The 14,519-nt window shown below is 35.5% G+C and overlaps 3 protein-coding genes across 3 annotated transcripts; 1 reads left to right on the forward strand and 2 right to left on the reverse strand.

Annotated features, from left to right (window-relative positions):
- Positions 1-802: 802 nt before the first annotated feature.
- Positions 803-1,935, forward strand: LOC148768387 (uncharacterized). The gene is made up of 2 exons (XM_088821831.1): positions 803-1,236; positions 1,341-1,935. Exons 1-2 carry the CDS (start codon positions 871-873, stop codon positions 1,923-1,925), a joined length of 951 nt encoding a protein of 316 aa, XP_088677957.1. The 5' UTR covers positions 803-870; the 3' UTR covers positions 1,926-1,935.
- A 5,226-nt stretch (positions 1,936-7,161) lies between these two features.
- Positions 7,162-8,270, reverse strand: LOC148768388 (2S albumin-like cysteine protease inhibitor). Its single transcript, XM_088821834.1, has 2 exons — positions 7,901-8,270; positions 7,162-7,477 (listed from the first exon to the last, which is right to left on the reverse strand). Exons 1-2 carry the CDS (start codon positions 8,210-8,212, stop codon positions 7,331-7,333), a joined length of 459 nt encoding a protein of 152 aa, XP_088677960.1. The 5' UTR covers positions 8,213-8,270; the 3' UTR covers positions 7,162-7,330.
- Positions 8,271-11,729: 3,459 nt separating this feature from the next.
- LOC105973145 (uncharacterized) lies at positions 11,730-12,668 on the reverse strand. Its single transcript, XM_012998165.2, has one exon. The coding sequence runs from the start codon at positions 12,666-12,668 to the stop codon at positions 11,730-11,732; it is 939 nt and encodes a 312-aa protein (XP_012853619.2).
- Positions 12,669-14,519: the final 1,851 nt, after the last annotated feature.

Here is a 14,519-nt window from a genome sequence, read left to right on the forward strand (position 1 = left end):
CGGGTTACGGGTCCCTACTAGTATGTATGTGTACAAGTTAACATATTAAGGTTATTATTAATTTGCACACTTTCCAAATTCTAAATCATATGACTTGCGTAAAACCACCGTGAATTTCTTTACTATTACAGGTAACTATTATTTGGTTGATAACGGTTACACGAACGGCGAGGGGTTCTTAGCACCTTACCGAGGTGCTAGGTACCACCTTGATGCATATGGTCAAGGCCCAAGTGCACCTAGAAACTTTAGAGATTTTTTAACATGAAACATGCCAAGACAAGAAACATAATAGAGAGGGCATTTGGGCTTTTGAAGTCAAGGTGGGCAATTTTACGAAGCCCTGCTTATTACCCCATCAAAGTTCAAAATAGGATCGTAATGGCTTGTTGTCTCCTTCATAACTTTATTCGAACCACGAAGGACTTCGACCCTAATGAAGAAACGTTAGATGACTTTCTCCGTAAGAATCCAGGTGTGGTTAGTGGTGAAGATTACATTAATACTGTGGAAAGTTCACAAGAGTGGACTGATTGGCGGGATACCATAGCGTTGAACATGTACAATCATTGGCTATTATCTCGCTAGATTGGAGTTGTAGTCTGTTTTTTCCAGACCCATTATTGGTTTCGTAGTTGGTTTTAATTTTTTGCCCTAGTCACATGTTTTGTTTAATGAGATATTGTTTTCGAATCTAATGACAATGTGGTGTGTTGGTAAACTACATTGTAAACCTATTTGTTTTCAGCCGTTGTTGTTCATTTTTATTTGTTCAGTTTTTTTTTTTTTTTTTTTTTGGTTTAATGTATTTTTAATTTATTTTATACCATCATACACTAAATTGGTAAATTTCCAACAAATACAGGGATCATGGAAAACAATGTGCAATTCAAAAAGGGTTCTACAAGTAAGGGTGGTGTGAACAATAATAGGCGTAGTTGGACGGTCCTTGAAGAACAAACTATAATATTAGGCTTGAAAGACATTGTGTCTAGGGGTTGGAAAAGTGAAAATGGATTTAAAACCGGTTTTTTAGGCACTCTTGAACAGTTTATGGTTCAAAAATTTCCCGGTACCGACCTTAATGCAACGCCACATATCCATTCTAAGATACACGTGTGGAAAAAACACTATGGTTCTCTAAGCACGATGTTGTCTAGGTCGGGATTCGGTTGGAACGATACAAACAACACGATCGAGGTCATAGACGATCAAGTTTGGCAAGATTATATAAAGGTAATAATTCAAAATACACAATTCATATTGAATTATTATTTTTCCGATTTCAATTGCTTACCATTGAGATGAATTATTGATTATTTTTTCATATAAAATTGTAGACGGATGTCAATTCCCGTGCTATGCGATATAAATCGTGGCCATTCTATAAAGATTGGTGCCAAATATTTGGAAAAGACCGTGCTACTGGGGAAAATGCTGAATCTTTTGTCGAAGCTATTAATGATTTAGTGGGGAATAACCAAGAAATGCGTCACATGTCTAACGAGGATGAGTACATTCCGCATGTAGAGCCTGCCAATGTGGATAATTACTCCCAATACATGTCTTTCAGTCATGTTGATGAGGCGACCTCTTCTAAATCGAAGTCGAAATCGAAGAAACGTTCACGCAGTGATGCATTTGACAGTGGCTACATAGAGATGGCTGCAAATTTCTTCGAGAAAATGGAAGCTCAAATGGGTGAATTGGTGAGTCGCATGGGTTTCGAGAAAGATGTTTCCACAGCCAGAAAACAAGTTTTTGACGCCCTACAAAACATGGAGGACCTTACATTTGAGCAACGACTAAAAGTGACATCCAGAATCTGCGATAATAGCAAGGACCTCGACATTTTCTTCTGTTTGACTGATGAGCACAAGGCAAATATGGTGCAGCTGATCATAGAGGGTCGTTTTAGGTACTAAACAGTTTACATATTGGGATGAATTAATAGGTTTGTTTTTGGATGATTAATGACTGATGTATTATAAGTTTTATAATACCGTTCCGAACCATTATCGAAAATATTTTGTACCTTTTGTGGGATGAAGGTTCAGTAACACCTAGTTGGTGCTACTGTTTTTTGGTGAACCTTCAAGATGAACTATTTATTTTGAACTTCTACTACTAGAAATTGTATATCTTCGTTTCAATGCTTATTGTTTTACTTCAATGAAAGAGAAAAAAAAATGAAGCTTAGCTGGTGTACTAAATGGAGCTGCATATTATAAAATATGGAAACATTAACAACGTAAACATAATTAGATCAATGGAATACCTACTAACAATAGTTGACAGCATAACTGTCTGCATTGCCTAAAATCAAAAACTACAAACCTTAAAACAAACCTGAAGCCATTCGAATTATCTTACATGCACAATAACATATGTGCACAAAACAAAGTATTTTTTTAGAACGACATGCTCCCAATGTTACAAACAAAACGCAAACCACCGAAACCAAGCAATTGTAATTCATTCGGGAGTATAAAACCCAACGAAGTGTGGCTTGTTAGAAACCGTTGAGCTCTTTGGGGTACCAAAATGGTTGAAATTTACTATGTTTTCCGCCCTTGGACGCACAACAGAGTTCCGTAACCCCGCTGGAATGTCCACGAATTGTGAGTTAGCCGTGTTTAGTTCCATGTCTCTTGAACCATCAGAATTAGACACGTAGTTAAGGTAGTTCATCATGTCAAAATCCACGTTGTCCGATGTACCTGAAGAAATGTTAATTACTGAAATAGTGGGTTTATGGGAGACATTTGCAAATTCTTGTTGTGCCACAATTTCAAATGCTTGAGCATTGATGCCGACTCTTTCGCCCTCTGCTCCGGGTTCTGCATCCACCTCTTTCAATATCCCATTAGATTGTTGCGTGTTATCGTCGTCAGACGATACCACAATTATATGGTCGTCACCGTTAGGATCGTTGACAGGTTCGGATCAAAGATACACTTTAGAGCCACGTATTTTGGTTCTCCGTATGGGCGGTAAGCGTAAGAGAAATGAATTGTCTGTAAGGTGCAAAGCATAAAATATACGTGAGAACGTAATATATATATATATATATATATATATATATATATATTATTGTATTTATGTACTAAGAATTAAATACCTTTGAATATAATCCCAAGTACCGTCTGGTGCAGAAACGATGTTCGTCGACGAATTATAAAGAACACCATCTTGTGCAAGAATCCAGTGGAACGTCTTGAAACGTTTGCGCAGCAAATCGAGCTTCTTAGTCAGATGTTTGTATGAAAAGAATGTGTTAAACTTGTTCTGTATGGCTTCTTGACAACTGAAAAGTGCAAGTGTATTATTATCTTCACGTTTGATATTGCCAAGACATGATTCCATACATAATAGCTCGATGAAATAATCATCGATTCTTTCACTCCATTCAAGCTCATACAAAAAATCTTCATGTCGAAAGATTGGTTTTTTCTTTGGTGCCATGCAAATTATTTTTTATTTAATAATTTGTAAATGTATTTTTACATTTAGCAGTTTCGCCCTGGTTATTTATAAGGCAATGAAACCCTAAAAAAATGCGTTAATTGAGGAGAGTTAGGATCTGAGCACATTTATCACCCATAAATATTATTTCATATAATTTAATGTTGGGATTGACAACACAAGCTTTAAATCACGTCACAAATATATAACAAAGAATTTTCTTCATTATTACAGTGTGTAATGGAGCAGTTGAAATTAAAGCTCATTGGTACAAATGCAAATGAAAAAAACAGATATACATACAAGTGGGAGGGGTTGTAGTGTAATTATCATGAACATTAAATACGAATGGGTAGTTAAGTGTAATGAAGATGCTGAACCGTCTGGTAGAAAATTAATTTACGTGTAAAAGTAGGCTAATGGAGTGCATTTGCAGCACCTCAGCCGTCGGTTGGTTGGCTGAAACGGCTATTAGATAGCACAAATCATTTCAATATTAAATTGACTATAAATGCAGATTAGAAAGGGTGGTTTGACTTATTTATTTTGAATTGACTATAAATGCAGATTAGAAACGGCTATTGGATAGCACAAATCATCGCCACATATTAAATTGACTATAAATGCAGATTAGAAAGGGTGGTTCGACTTATTTATTTTGAATATCACTTATTCACTCTTTAACCCTAAAACTTTTCGTCTGACAAGAACTAAGGGTAGGTGTACCAATTTTAGTAGAATCAATTCTTTCGTGCTTTTTTTTTAATGTCAATTCTACAGATTTTTAATTCAGTTTCTTGTTTAAGGTTTGTAGGATCATGTCCAGGCCAAGAACCCGTAATCAGAAGATGATGGCCAGGCTTAACACTCCCACATGGTGCTTCGAATACGATGATTTTTTGATGGAATCAGATACCGATGTTGCCCGATCCATGGAAACTCTGCGTAACAACAAGGCGTATGAAGATCTCCTCTACGAAGTGTATCTGCTAATGAACTTCCATTTTGAAAAAAGCTTCGATGAAATTGCAATAAAATGCAGAATGGATTTGTTTCGAAACAGGTTTCTGTCGTTTAAGATGTACATTGCGACGGATGGTGTCATGTTCAATCGTCATACGAAAAAGATCACTTTGGACAGGAGTTTATGGCCATGGAATCGGCGTGTAAGTCATTAATATATGTGCTTAAATATAGTGTACTCGTTTGTTTGAAATAAAATGTTACAACATTTATTTAATTTGTCTTTCATATAATATACCGGAGACGGATGAAGAGAGGATGTTTAGGGTTAACGGCTTTCCGTTGTTCGAAGAGTGCAAGTTTGTTTTCGAATGCAAACAAGCACCGGCATGCAACTTTGATGGGATAATGGGATTCAGCCCGAACAACCCACTGGTCATGGATGGAGACGAGGAAGATGATGAAAGCGATGTTTCGGTAGATGCCGAGCCCGTTGTATTCCCGGATCACAAAGTGCCAAACATTGAAAATAATGACATTGGAAATGTTGGAGCGCCAAACGAAGACAATGAACCAGCTGTGAGTATCAGCGATCATGATGATGATGATCGTAATTCTGAATCCCATGGATCAGTTGGTGCCGATTAATCCGAACTTCGTTTACATTAGTTAATCTTATTTCGTTATATTTGTGGGTTGATGTTCTTATTTAGATTCCTTAGTAAGTTTGTCTTTTGTTCGGGACTAAGTTCCCAAATTTTCACATACGTACGGAATGATTTTCGTAGGGTAAGTTCCCAAATTTTCAATCGGATATTAATGATGAAGTACTATTATATATTTCTTGTATCTCCAGTAGATTATAGCTTATTAATTTGCAAACATATATTCAGTAACTACTCTACTGTGTTAATGAAATGTATGTACCCTAACGAAGATAAATTACAAGTAATTATTCATACAAAGTTGAATACACTCAAGTTTGACCTTAAGTAAACACCTGTACCACTTTATTCAAATATGGAAGCAAAACCATAATTAATGAACATAAATGTTTACTAAACAAACACTTGCAGCTCTCTAAAGAAATTGAACAGCAAAACCATTGTAGGTCAGTTTACAATTCATAGTTAGAACGTGCCGATGACAGTTACAACAGTAGGACATAATCTAATATAACAAACCTCTTAGCTGAATAATGGAATGGAAAAAAAAAAGCGCTTGTCTTCAACATAAGAACCGCTGATTCACCATTTCGTTACAACATACAGTTAAACGAACTTTACTACGAAAACAATGCATACAAAACTAATAGACTAACAACAACTGCAACAACTGAACCAGTTGACATATGATACGACTTTCTCACAACCTTATGCTCACTCTTCAACTGCAGTTGGGATTCCAGATCTGTTATTTTTCTTACCAGAACTGGAATCTGCAATGGAATTTGTGATTCCAATGTATTTATTCTCTTGATCAAACCAGGGATAAATTAATATATAATTTCAACATATTGTTTGAAAATGCTGGTTAGAAGGAATGATCCAGTACATGTTAATGGGTTTCATTACAAATTAGACGAACTACAAATTAGACGAACGGTTAAAAAAGTTCCTACACACTTTTGCATATGCAATTGTTGTTATACATAAATATTCTATTCACAAACACAGATTTATCATATGTTTTACCCACAACAGTTTGCCTTATACATAAACACATGTTTTCATTCATTAACAATAAATCAGTGGAAATGAGAATAAATCATTTCCCCCGCCGTGCACACGATAGAAACCGCCGACCTGGATTCGCCGGCGTCCATGATGTTTGCACAAGAAGCTTCCGGCCACAGTCACAAAAAGTAGGATGCTCGCGATTGGCGTTGTTCGAGAAAAATCTGTTGCTACTCTCGCTCCTACTCTTACTACTAGTGCCGGTATCATCCATTCTCCAAATCTACCGTTCCACAGCACAAATCGATGATTTGGTTTCAAAGATTGTGAAATTAGGGTTCCCGACGGATGTTTTTGGCCGGAGAAAGGGGATTTATACCATTTAAATAATAAAAGGCCATATTAAAATATTATGTCTTTTGTAAGGGTATTTACGGTAATATGGACTTAATCACAGCTGATTTGTCTAAATCATGCAAACAAAATGTAAACTGAATAGTCAACATATTATTAGTCATGAGTTAATACAACTAACCAAATAATATGACTAATAACATTCATCATGTTTTTAATCACAGCATTAAGTATCTCATCCCACCCCATTTATCAAGTCAATCAAACCGAAGAGGCCCTAAGATTACAGATAGTTTAGTGATTAGATCGAGACGATGTACAAACCCCGCATTATCCAAATACTAGTTGAACTACTTCCAAATCCACGGCAATCTCCTCGTCCTCATTCTATTAATAATAGTAAACAAGCTGTATATCGTAATTTTTTTTAATACTTGCAATTGAGTAGTGAATTAAATATCTTATAAGTTCTTACATCTAAAAGGATGTTTTATCAAAAAGTCATCAACAAGTACCTCTATTCCATTGCACGAATATTAAAATAGTCAATAAATATACATAGATTATATCAAACAAAATATAGTAAATACTAAAATACCCTTTTCTAATTAATTAATTAATTTTTAATTGATTAATTAAAAGTGAGGGCAAAGCTGATAAAAATACAATTAATGTTTTACTGGAACTCTAAAATGACAAATAATTTGAAGAAAAAAAACGTCACAAAAAGAAAAGACATATAATAAGGGGACATAGAAAGTCATTAGTAAAGTTTAGAATCATGGTTAGTGAGTGATTCAGGATTAGAGGAAACCAAAGTTTTATTTAATATTATTGATTGATTGATGATATATGGTAATCAAATAACTAATTTAAAACATTATTATAGTGGGTCCCTCAAAATTATGACAGTAGTGAGGTGAGATGCGACATAAACTAGGTAAACTTTGAGCCGTTTGCAGCATCTCTCGAATCTCTCTCCCTTGCAACCGTCCTGCTTGTCTTTGTTCCTGGGCCACCTATTTGCTCAAACAAATACCATTAAATATGTTAATTATTTGATCACGTGCCCAAATATAACATAATATATATATATATATATCTATATATATATATATATATATATATATATATATATATATATATATATATATATATATATATATATATATATATATATGAACTTTGTAATTTCAAGAAAATAAAAACATTTTTTTGCTAATTATAGTTTTCAAGTTCAACTCTAAAGTGGGTAAAGAAACGGCTCCTTCTACCCTACACTCGGTCAGCTGGTCAACTGGTCAACACGAAACGAACACTGCCGACACGTATAATTTTTTATATTTTTCTAAAATCCCTACAAGTTAACACTGCGAGGAAATATATAATAAAAAATTAAATATAACACGTATGAGCAGAACCGTAAAGAAATTAACGTATACCTGTTTGACAGCCTGGCACCTACAGTGGTGAGTGATCTGCTGAAGCTCCTCACAGCACCGGGGAAACTCCTCCCGCCACCCACGGCCGCCTTCATTTCCCGGCAAAAACCGGCTGCTATCTGTCAGGTACTCACGGCAAGAACTCAGCCTCCGCCTTTCGATTTCCTGGCGGCACCCCTGCAAGTACTCCTCCTCCTCTGCCACCACATTCACAATCTCCACCGACGTGGTGGTTCTGGTGGCGGTGGCGGCGGCGGCAGCCAAGAGGACTACTGTAAGAGTGACGACACCCACAGTAGTGAGCTTCACCATTTTATTAAATATTTATATTTTAATGATCTAGATTTATTATGAAGTGAAAATGGTTGTTGTGGAGATGCATGGGGTGTTAAATAAGAATTCAGGAGAGGGGTTTGCATGTGAAGTACGTGGCTGCTGATACTATCAGATACGCATGTATTGAAGCTGCAGGTGGAGTTCGCAATGGCAAGTGGATGGCCGGAGTTTGCATGGTATCCACGTATATATAATATCTTGCAGGAAATCATTTTTTTTTTGTTAGATTACACGTGTATATATATATATATATATATATATATATTATGAATGAGCCTTTAGTTTTTATTTTAAGGGTTAATATGCTAGGAGCCCCTCAAATCAAACCTAATTTGAACTAAATGACAACCTTAAATTTAATCTTTTAATTAAATCCCTATTTTCAAATAATATATGAGGCACATCCTTTAATTTTTTTTAATTCCTAGTTTGCCCTTATACCCTAAATATAATATCTTCTTCCTTTCGTTTTCTCTCTCTCTCACGTTCTCGCTCGCCGTTCTCTCGCTCTCACGTTTGCTCCCATCTCCCTTTTTCTCTCCTCTCTCTCTTCTTTTTCTCCAGTAGCACCATGAAGGCCGCCGTCGCCAGCGACGGAGGGAGAAGGAGCAGGGCAGGAAGAGCGTCGTGGTGGAGGCAGCGTCGTGGGAGAAGGAGCAGGGGCGGCGAAGTATATCACGAATCTGACGAAGAAATGTTGGGCGACGGAACCGAATCAACGGCCGGGTTTTTCACTATGCGAAGAGGTTTTTGGCGATGAACCATGAGCACAACCAGATCGACGCGCCGATGCCGCCGATTGATTTTGGGGAGATTGAATTGGGGATTGTGAGGGGGTTTCCGTTGATTGGGAACTCGAATTTGATGCGATTTGGCAGATTCCGTTTAAGATGTATGCGTATAGGGTTACGGAGAGGGAGAGGGCTAACGTGAGCCAGAGGGAGAACTCTGAATCGGGAAGCGATGGGGCTTCGACTTGCGTCGAGAGCGTCGTTCCGGTGGAGGATCCGTTCACTTCGTCGTCGGGAGGAAATCGTCGCTGCCCGGAAATTATGATCAGTAAAATCTCTATGTCGAAGAAATCGATGGAAGTCAAAACCCCCCAAACAACCAGGTAATTATTTTTCTCGTGTGTGCGTCTGTGTGTGAGAGAATAGAGATAGATTAATAAAATAAAATGATAAAAATGTTTGACGGTAGATACGCCGAAGGGGAGATCAAGTCGCATACTCCGACGGGAAGAGCGATGAGGATGAATTCGGAGAGCCAACTACGATGATGACGATGAGTCCACGAACACGGAGAAGTTCCGGACATTCCTCCGATTCTGAACTGCCATAGTATATATACATATATATATGTAGATATAAACATATGAAGTTGGAAAAAGATGATGATTATAGAACACTTCCATTTTGACTAGTGTCTCAATTATGCAGTGTTGAGCTTTTTTTTTTTTAAGTTGTTTGTTTTTAAATTTGTGATGAACTGAGAGTTATATTCATAATTTATTTTTTTCTAATCATTCAATTCAATTTGAATTTTAAGTTATCTGGAACACAATATTGCAATAATTAACTACTAACTTGAAAATTAATAATTGAACATGGTGACGCGGTGTTGGGCATGAGGATGGCGTTCGCTGGTTTGCGGCCCTTGTGGTTGGGGGATGGTGCCGGTGAGCAGCGATAAAGGGGGTGGGGGATGGCGACGACAATGTGGGTGGGGTTTGTGATATCTTTAGCGGCTTGACGTTGGCGTTCGATTTCATATCTACAGTTGTCTATGGGTGTCTATGGTGTCTAACGGCTAGGATTCAAAGGGCGTTCGATTTCATATCTACAGTTGTCTATGGGTGTCTATGGGTGTCTATGGTGTCTAGCGGCTAGGATTCAAAGGAGGAGTTAGAGTTTTAAGAATATTGTGACTTCGGATTACTACAGTTTTCTATGGATGTCTATACGTGACTATGGTCTACTACAACTTTCCTACAATTTTCTGTAGATGACTATGGCCAAATTTAAAAAAAAAAAATCATAATATTCAATATTATGTAGAAAGAAAAGGAAAATATAGATTATTATAATTATGAAAAAATACGAAAATGCAGAAAGGAAAATGATCGACGAAAAAAAATAATAACAAAAATGCTAGATGTAAAATTTAAAATATTAAATGCAGAATGAAAATGATGAATACAGTTTAAATATTACTTGGTGCAAAATTTATTTTTTGTGTATGAGGGGTATTTTTGGAATGAAATTTATAAAGGATGTGAAACAAATGTTTAGTTTGACTTGTTATTTAGTTCTAATAAAGTTTCTCACCAGGGACTTATATCTTAAAGCCCCTTATTTTAAATAGACCCATATAAACATGAATTTCCCGAATCACCCCACCTATTTTCATTTGAGATAATAAGCCCAAGTATTAAAAAGAAAAGGAAAAATACTGCACGAAAAAGAAAATCATATATCAGCTAAGCTAATTAAAGCTCCGACGACCAGTCGTTCGATTTTTTTTTTTTAAATAAATAAAAAGATCGGATGTCAGCTAATTAAAGCTCCGACAACCCATTGCTGGGAAAAAAGTAGAAAGAGAAAAAAATTTGGAGGTCATCCAATATTGAAGTCAGCTAATATTTAAAGTCAGCTAATGAAAAAGACTAAATAATTACCCCTAAATAATAAAGACTTTGTTTATTAAAAAAATAAATCTCGATAACAACTATAATATAATATATTATCTATAAAATAGTAAATATAATCATAATTAATAACAATATTAAAGCTTTGAAATATGTAGAATTATTTTACCGAATTATAATTGAACAAAGAAATTGATAGTTCATAATTTTATATCGAGTTTAATCTTTTTATATTTGATTTGTAATATATGATATTTTCAAATTTGTTTCTAAAATTGAATAAATTGTCAATCGTATAATAACTAGTATTATATACCTTTTGTGTTGTAAAATTAAAAAAACACAATAATATATTATATTTCTCATTTTACAAAAAAAAATACATTAAGCTTTTCATTTTATAGAATAGCTATTTTTAAATTAAAACAAGAAATTTTGACTTAATAGAGTAACCAACAAATAGTTGGTATGGTTGCAATTTAGCTAAACTTTAGGGGTAATTTAGTATTTTCCAGTTTTCTATATATATTCAAGGGGGTTATGTGCCTAATTCCATACCATAAGGGGGTTATGTGCCTAATTTCATACTATAAGGGGGTCATGTGCAAAATGTCAAAAATTATGTGCCTAATTTCATACCATAAGGGGGTCATTTGAAAAATATCCAAACCACAAGGGGGTTATATATACCTAATTTCATACCATAAGGGGGTCATGTACAAAATATCCAAACCACAAGGGGGTTAAGTGCTTTTATTGGTTTGCTGTGAGTTTCTTCATTAAAAAAAAGAAAAAAAAAGCAAACCTCATTACATTATTAAAGATCTCATAAGCAATCTTTGACAACTAATTAATTACATAAACTTGCTCTAGTTGAACATCCTTGGATCTCAAAGAAACATAATCACCTAAATAAACCTCGAGGTGATTCGCTAATAAACACGACTCATCGATAATTTCGCGATGATTCAATTTACAAACCATGTAGACAAGGGTTTGGACCACGAGACCTAATAATGTAAATCCAGATAACAAGAAGAAACAAATAATCCCATATCCAATTTCGCTCCAAAATGACTCCCCATGCACCACAAACCTTTGGAACACCATCTCAATCAAAACGAAACACGAGCTCATGAAAAAGAAAACGGCGAAGGAAATGACCGTTTTGCCCTTCACTAGTGCCTTGCCCTTGATCATTGCTTCAATCCCGCAATCTTCCTCCAAAACGGAAACCACGCTTGCCAAATGCCATACGATGCTGATGTACACAAACCCCATCATGTATATTGCAAAAAGAGTTCCCAAAACTACGGGTTTGGTCATGCTAGGGTTAAGCGACGCTAACCATGGTAAAAGTATCGAGAATGCAATCATATTGTACACAAGGACAAGGATGAAACTCCATATTAAAGTAACCGTAACTCTCTTCCAAACCTTTGGCACCACACTAATAACCTCGACAAATGTGATGTCAGCTTTCTTCGTGTAACTGCATGCGACCGCGTAGACAACTACACAAGTTGACAGCATGGAGAGGGCGATGAAGAATATAAAATACGCGATTTTGATCAGCGAAAACCCGATTTTTTCCGATGAAATTAGAGTTTCCATGAACTCAAAAAATTGTGCACGGAGCAAGAAAATGAGAGATAAAGGGAAGATGGTGGCGATAGTGATTTGGCCAAAAAGTTTGTTCCTGCAGAAGAATGCAATGGTGAAGGATTCCCTGAAAATGCCATAGAATCCAAGAAACTGAATTCTGATTTCTTCTTCTTTTTCCATTAATTATTTATTTTTCCTAAAATTCTAGAGGGAGTCTACATATATTTGAGGGTGGAGGAGTTGACTTTTTGAGAGTGGAAAAAGGTTAAAAGTAAAGTTTGATTGATGAAGATTAGAATTGAAGTAAGGCAGAACGTGGGAAGGAGTACTGCTGCATGAGGAAGAGGAGTGAATTAGTGTAAATTTGGTTAGCAAATCAAGAAACAAAATTGTCAAGTACGTAAAGCAATGGATATATATGCATGGGGATTGATGATGTATGTAATTTGAAAAATTTATTGAGTAAATTAAGGTTCAATTAGGTGGCGGCTATGTCATGATAATCTAAATAGGGGTTAGATGACACTTAGATAATTAACAGCTGCTCTCTCTTTTCCACGATATCACTTTCTTTTAAGAATTTTTTTCTCCATATTATCTTTTACTTTACAATTTCAATGCTGCATTAACTCTCCAACACTCTTTCTGCATTAATTAGTAAACAACGGTATTTTGGTCTATCTATATCTATTTTCCTAAAATCAAGATATTTATTGAGATTTTTAAGACTCGTGCCAAAGTGAAAAACAACACATATTTAGGAACGGATGGAGTGTTAAATAAAAATGGGAGAAATTCCGCAAGAGAGTAGCATAGTCGATTAACACATATTTTGGTCTATCTATATCTATTTTATCTCTTCTCTGTTTTTTTCTTTTTTCTTTCTTTTTTGTTTTCACCGACAAATCTTTTTCTCGCCGTCGGAAATGAAGAAATGCAGGAAGTCTCCATGCTCCTGGTAGTAATTCAAGGTTATTAATTAAACAATTTACAATCCTCAATTTAATTAACAACTAATTGTTTAATTCAGATTAATAATTTTATGATTTTTCGTTTTTTCGGCCAAGATCTATGTATGTTGCACTTTGGGAAGTGTCAACCGGTTTTGACTGCTTCTGGGATGCTCTGTTCTATGCAAGATGCTTCTCTTTCTTCTACGGGTTTTATGAAATTTTTGTTTATGTTTGGAAACTTGGAGTGGATTGCCTCAATTATTTTCGATCAAACAACTATCTTTTCATTGGAGGTAAACGCATATACGTACATGCAACTTTTTTTCTTGCTTCTTCTTAAGTTAATTTCTAGTCAGTGGGTCTAGGGCGGAGATCGGGGCAGATTTTTGACGAAGTGTGGCGGAAGTCTGGGGCAGATTTTGAGGCTTAATCGTCTACGTTTTTGTATGAATTATTTATTTTATTCTTGTTAGGGATTGGTTGAATATTGTGGTGTGGTGGCGGTGTGGTGACGATGGGGAGGCAGATCTAAGGTTTTTTGGTGGATCGGACGGAGGACGACGCGTGTAGGGAATTTCGCGCATGCTGAAACCTTAATCGACTATGTACATGTTCATAATCGATTAAGCTAATCGACTATGCTCTGGCAGTCGATTAAGGTTGATCGACTCCAAATTTTTTTTTTTGGATTTTTTGTTTATTGATTCCAATTGTATAAATCTTTTATAATGTTTGTATATTTTTTGTTTTTGTAATATATAGTGTTTTGCATTTTTTCGCAGTTGTGATTTGTTATTTTAAGTAGCAGATTTTTAATCAACTATGTTTCACATCATAGTCGATTAATATGCTTCACTCACTCCAAATTTTCATTTTTTATTTTTGGATTTTTTGTTTATTGATTCCAATTGTATAAATCAATTATAATGTTTGTATATCGTTTGTTTTTGTAAAATATAGTTGAGTTTCTATTTTTATAGTTGTTATTTGTTATTTTTAGTAGTCGGTTCCTTAATTGACTATAGTTCATCATAGTCGATTTAATATGCTTCATAGTCGATTAACATACCTGATAGAG

Source organism: Erythranthe guttata, chromosome 8 (assembly GCF_056151865.1).
Source record: "Erythranthe guttata isolate IM_541 chromosome 8, IM_541, whole genome shotgun sequence".
NCBI lineage: Eukaryota > Viridiplantae > Streptophyta > Magnoliopsida > Lamiales > Phrymaceae > Erythranthe > Erythranthe guttata.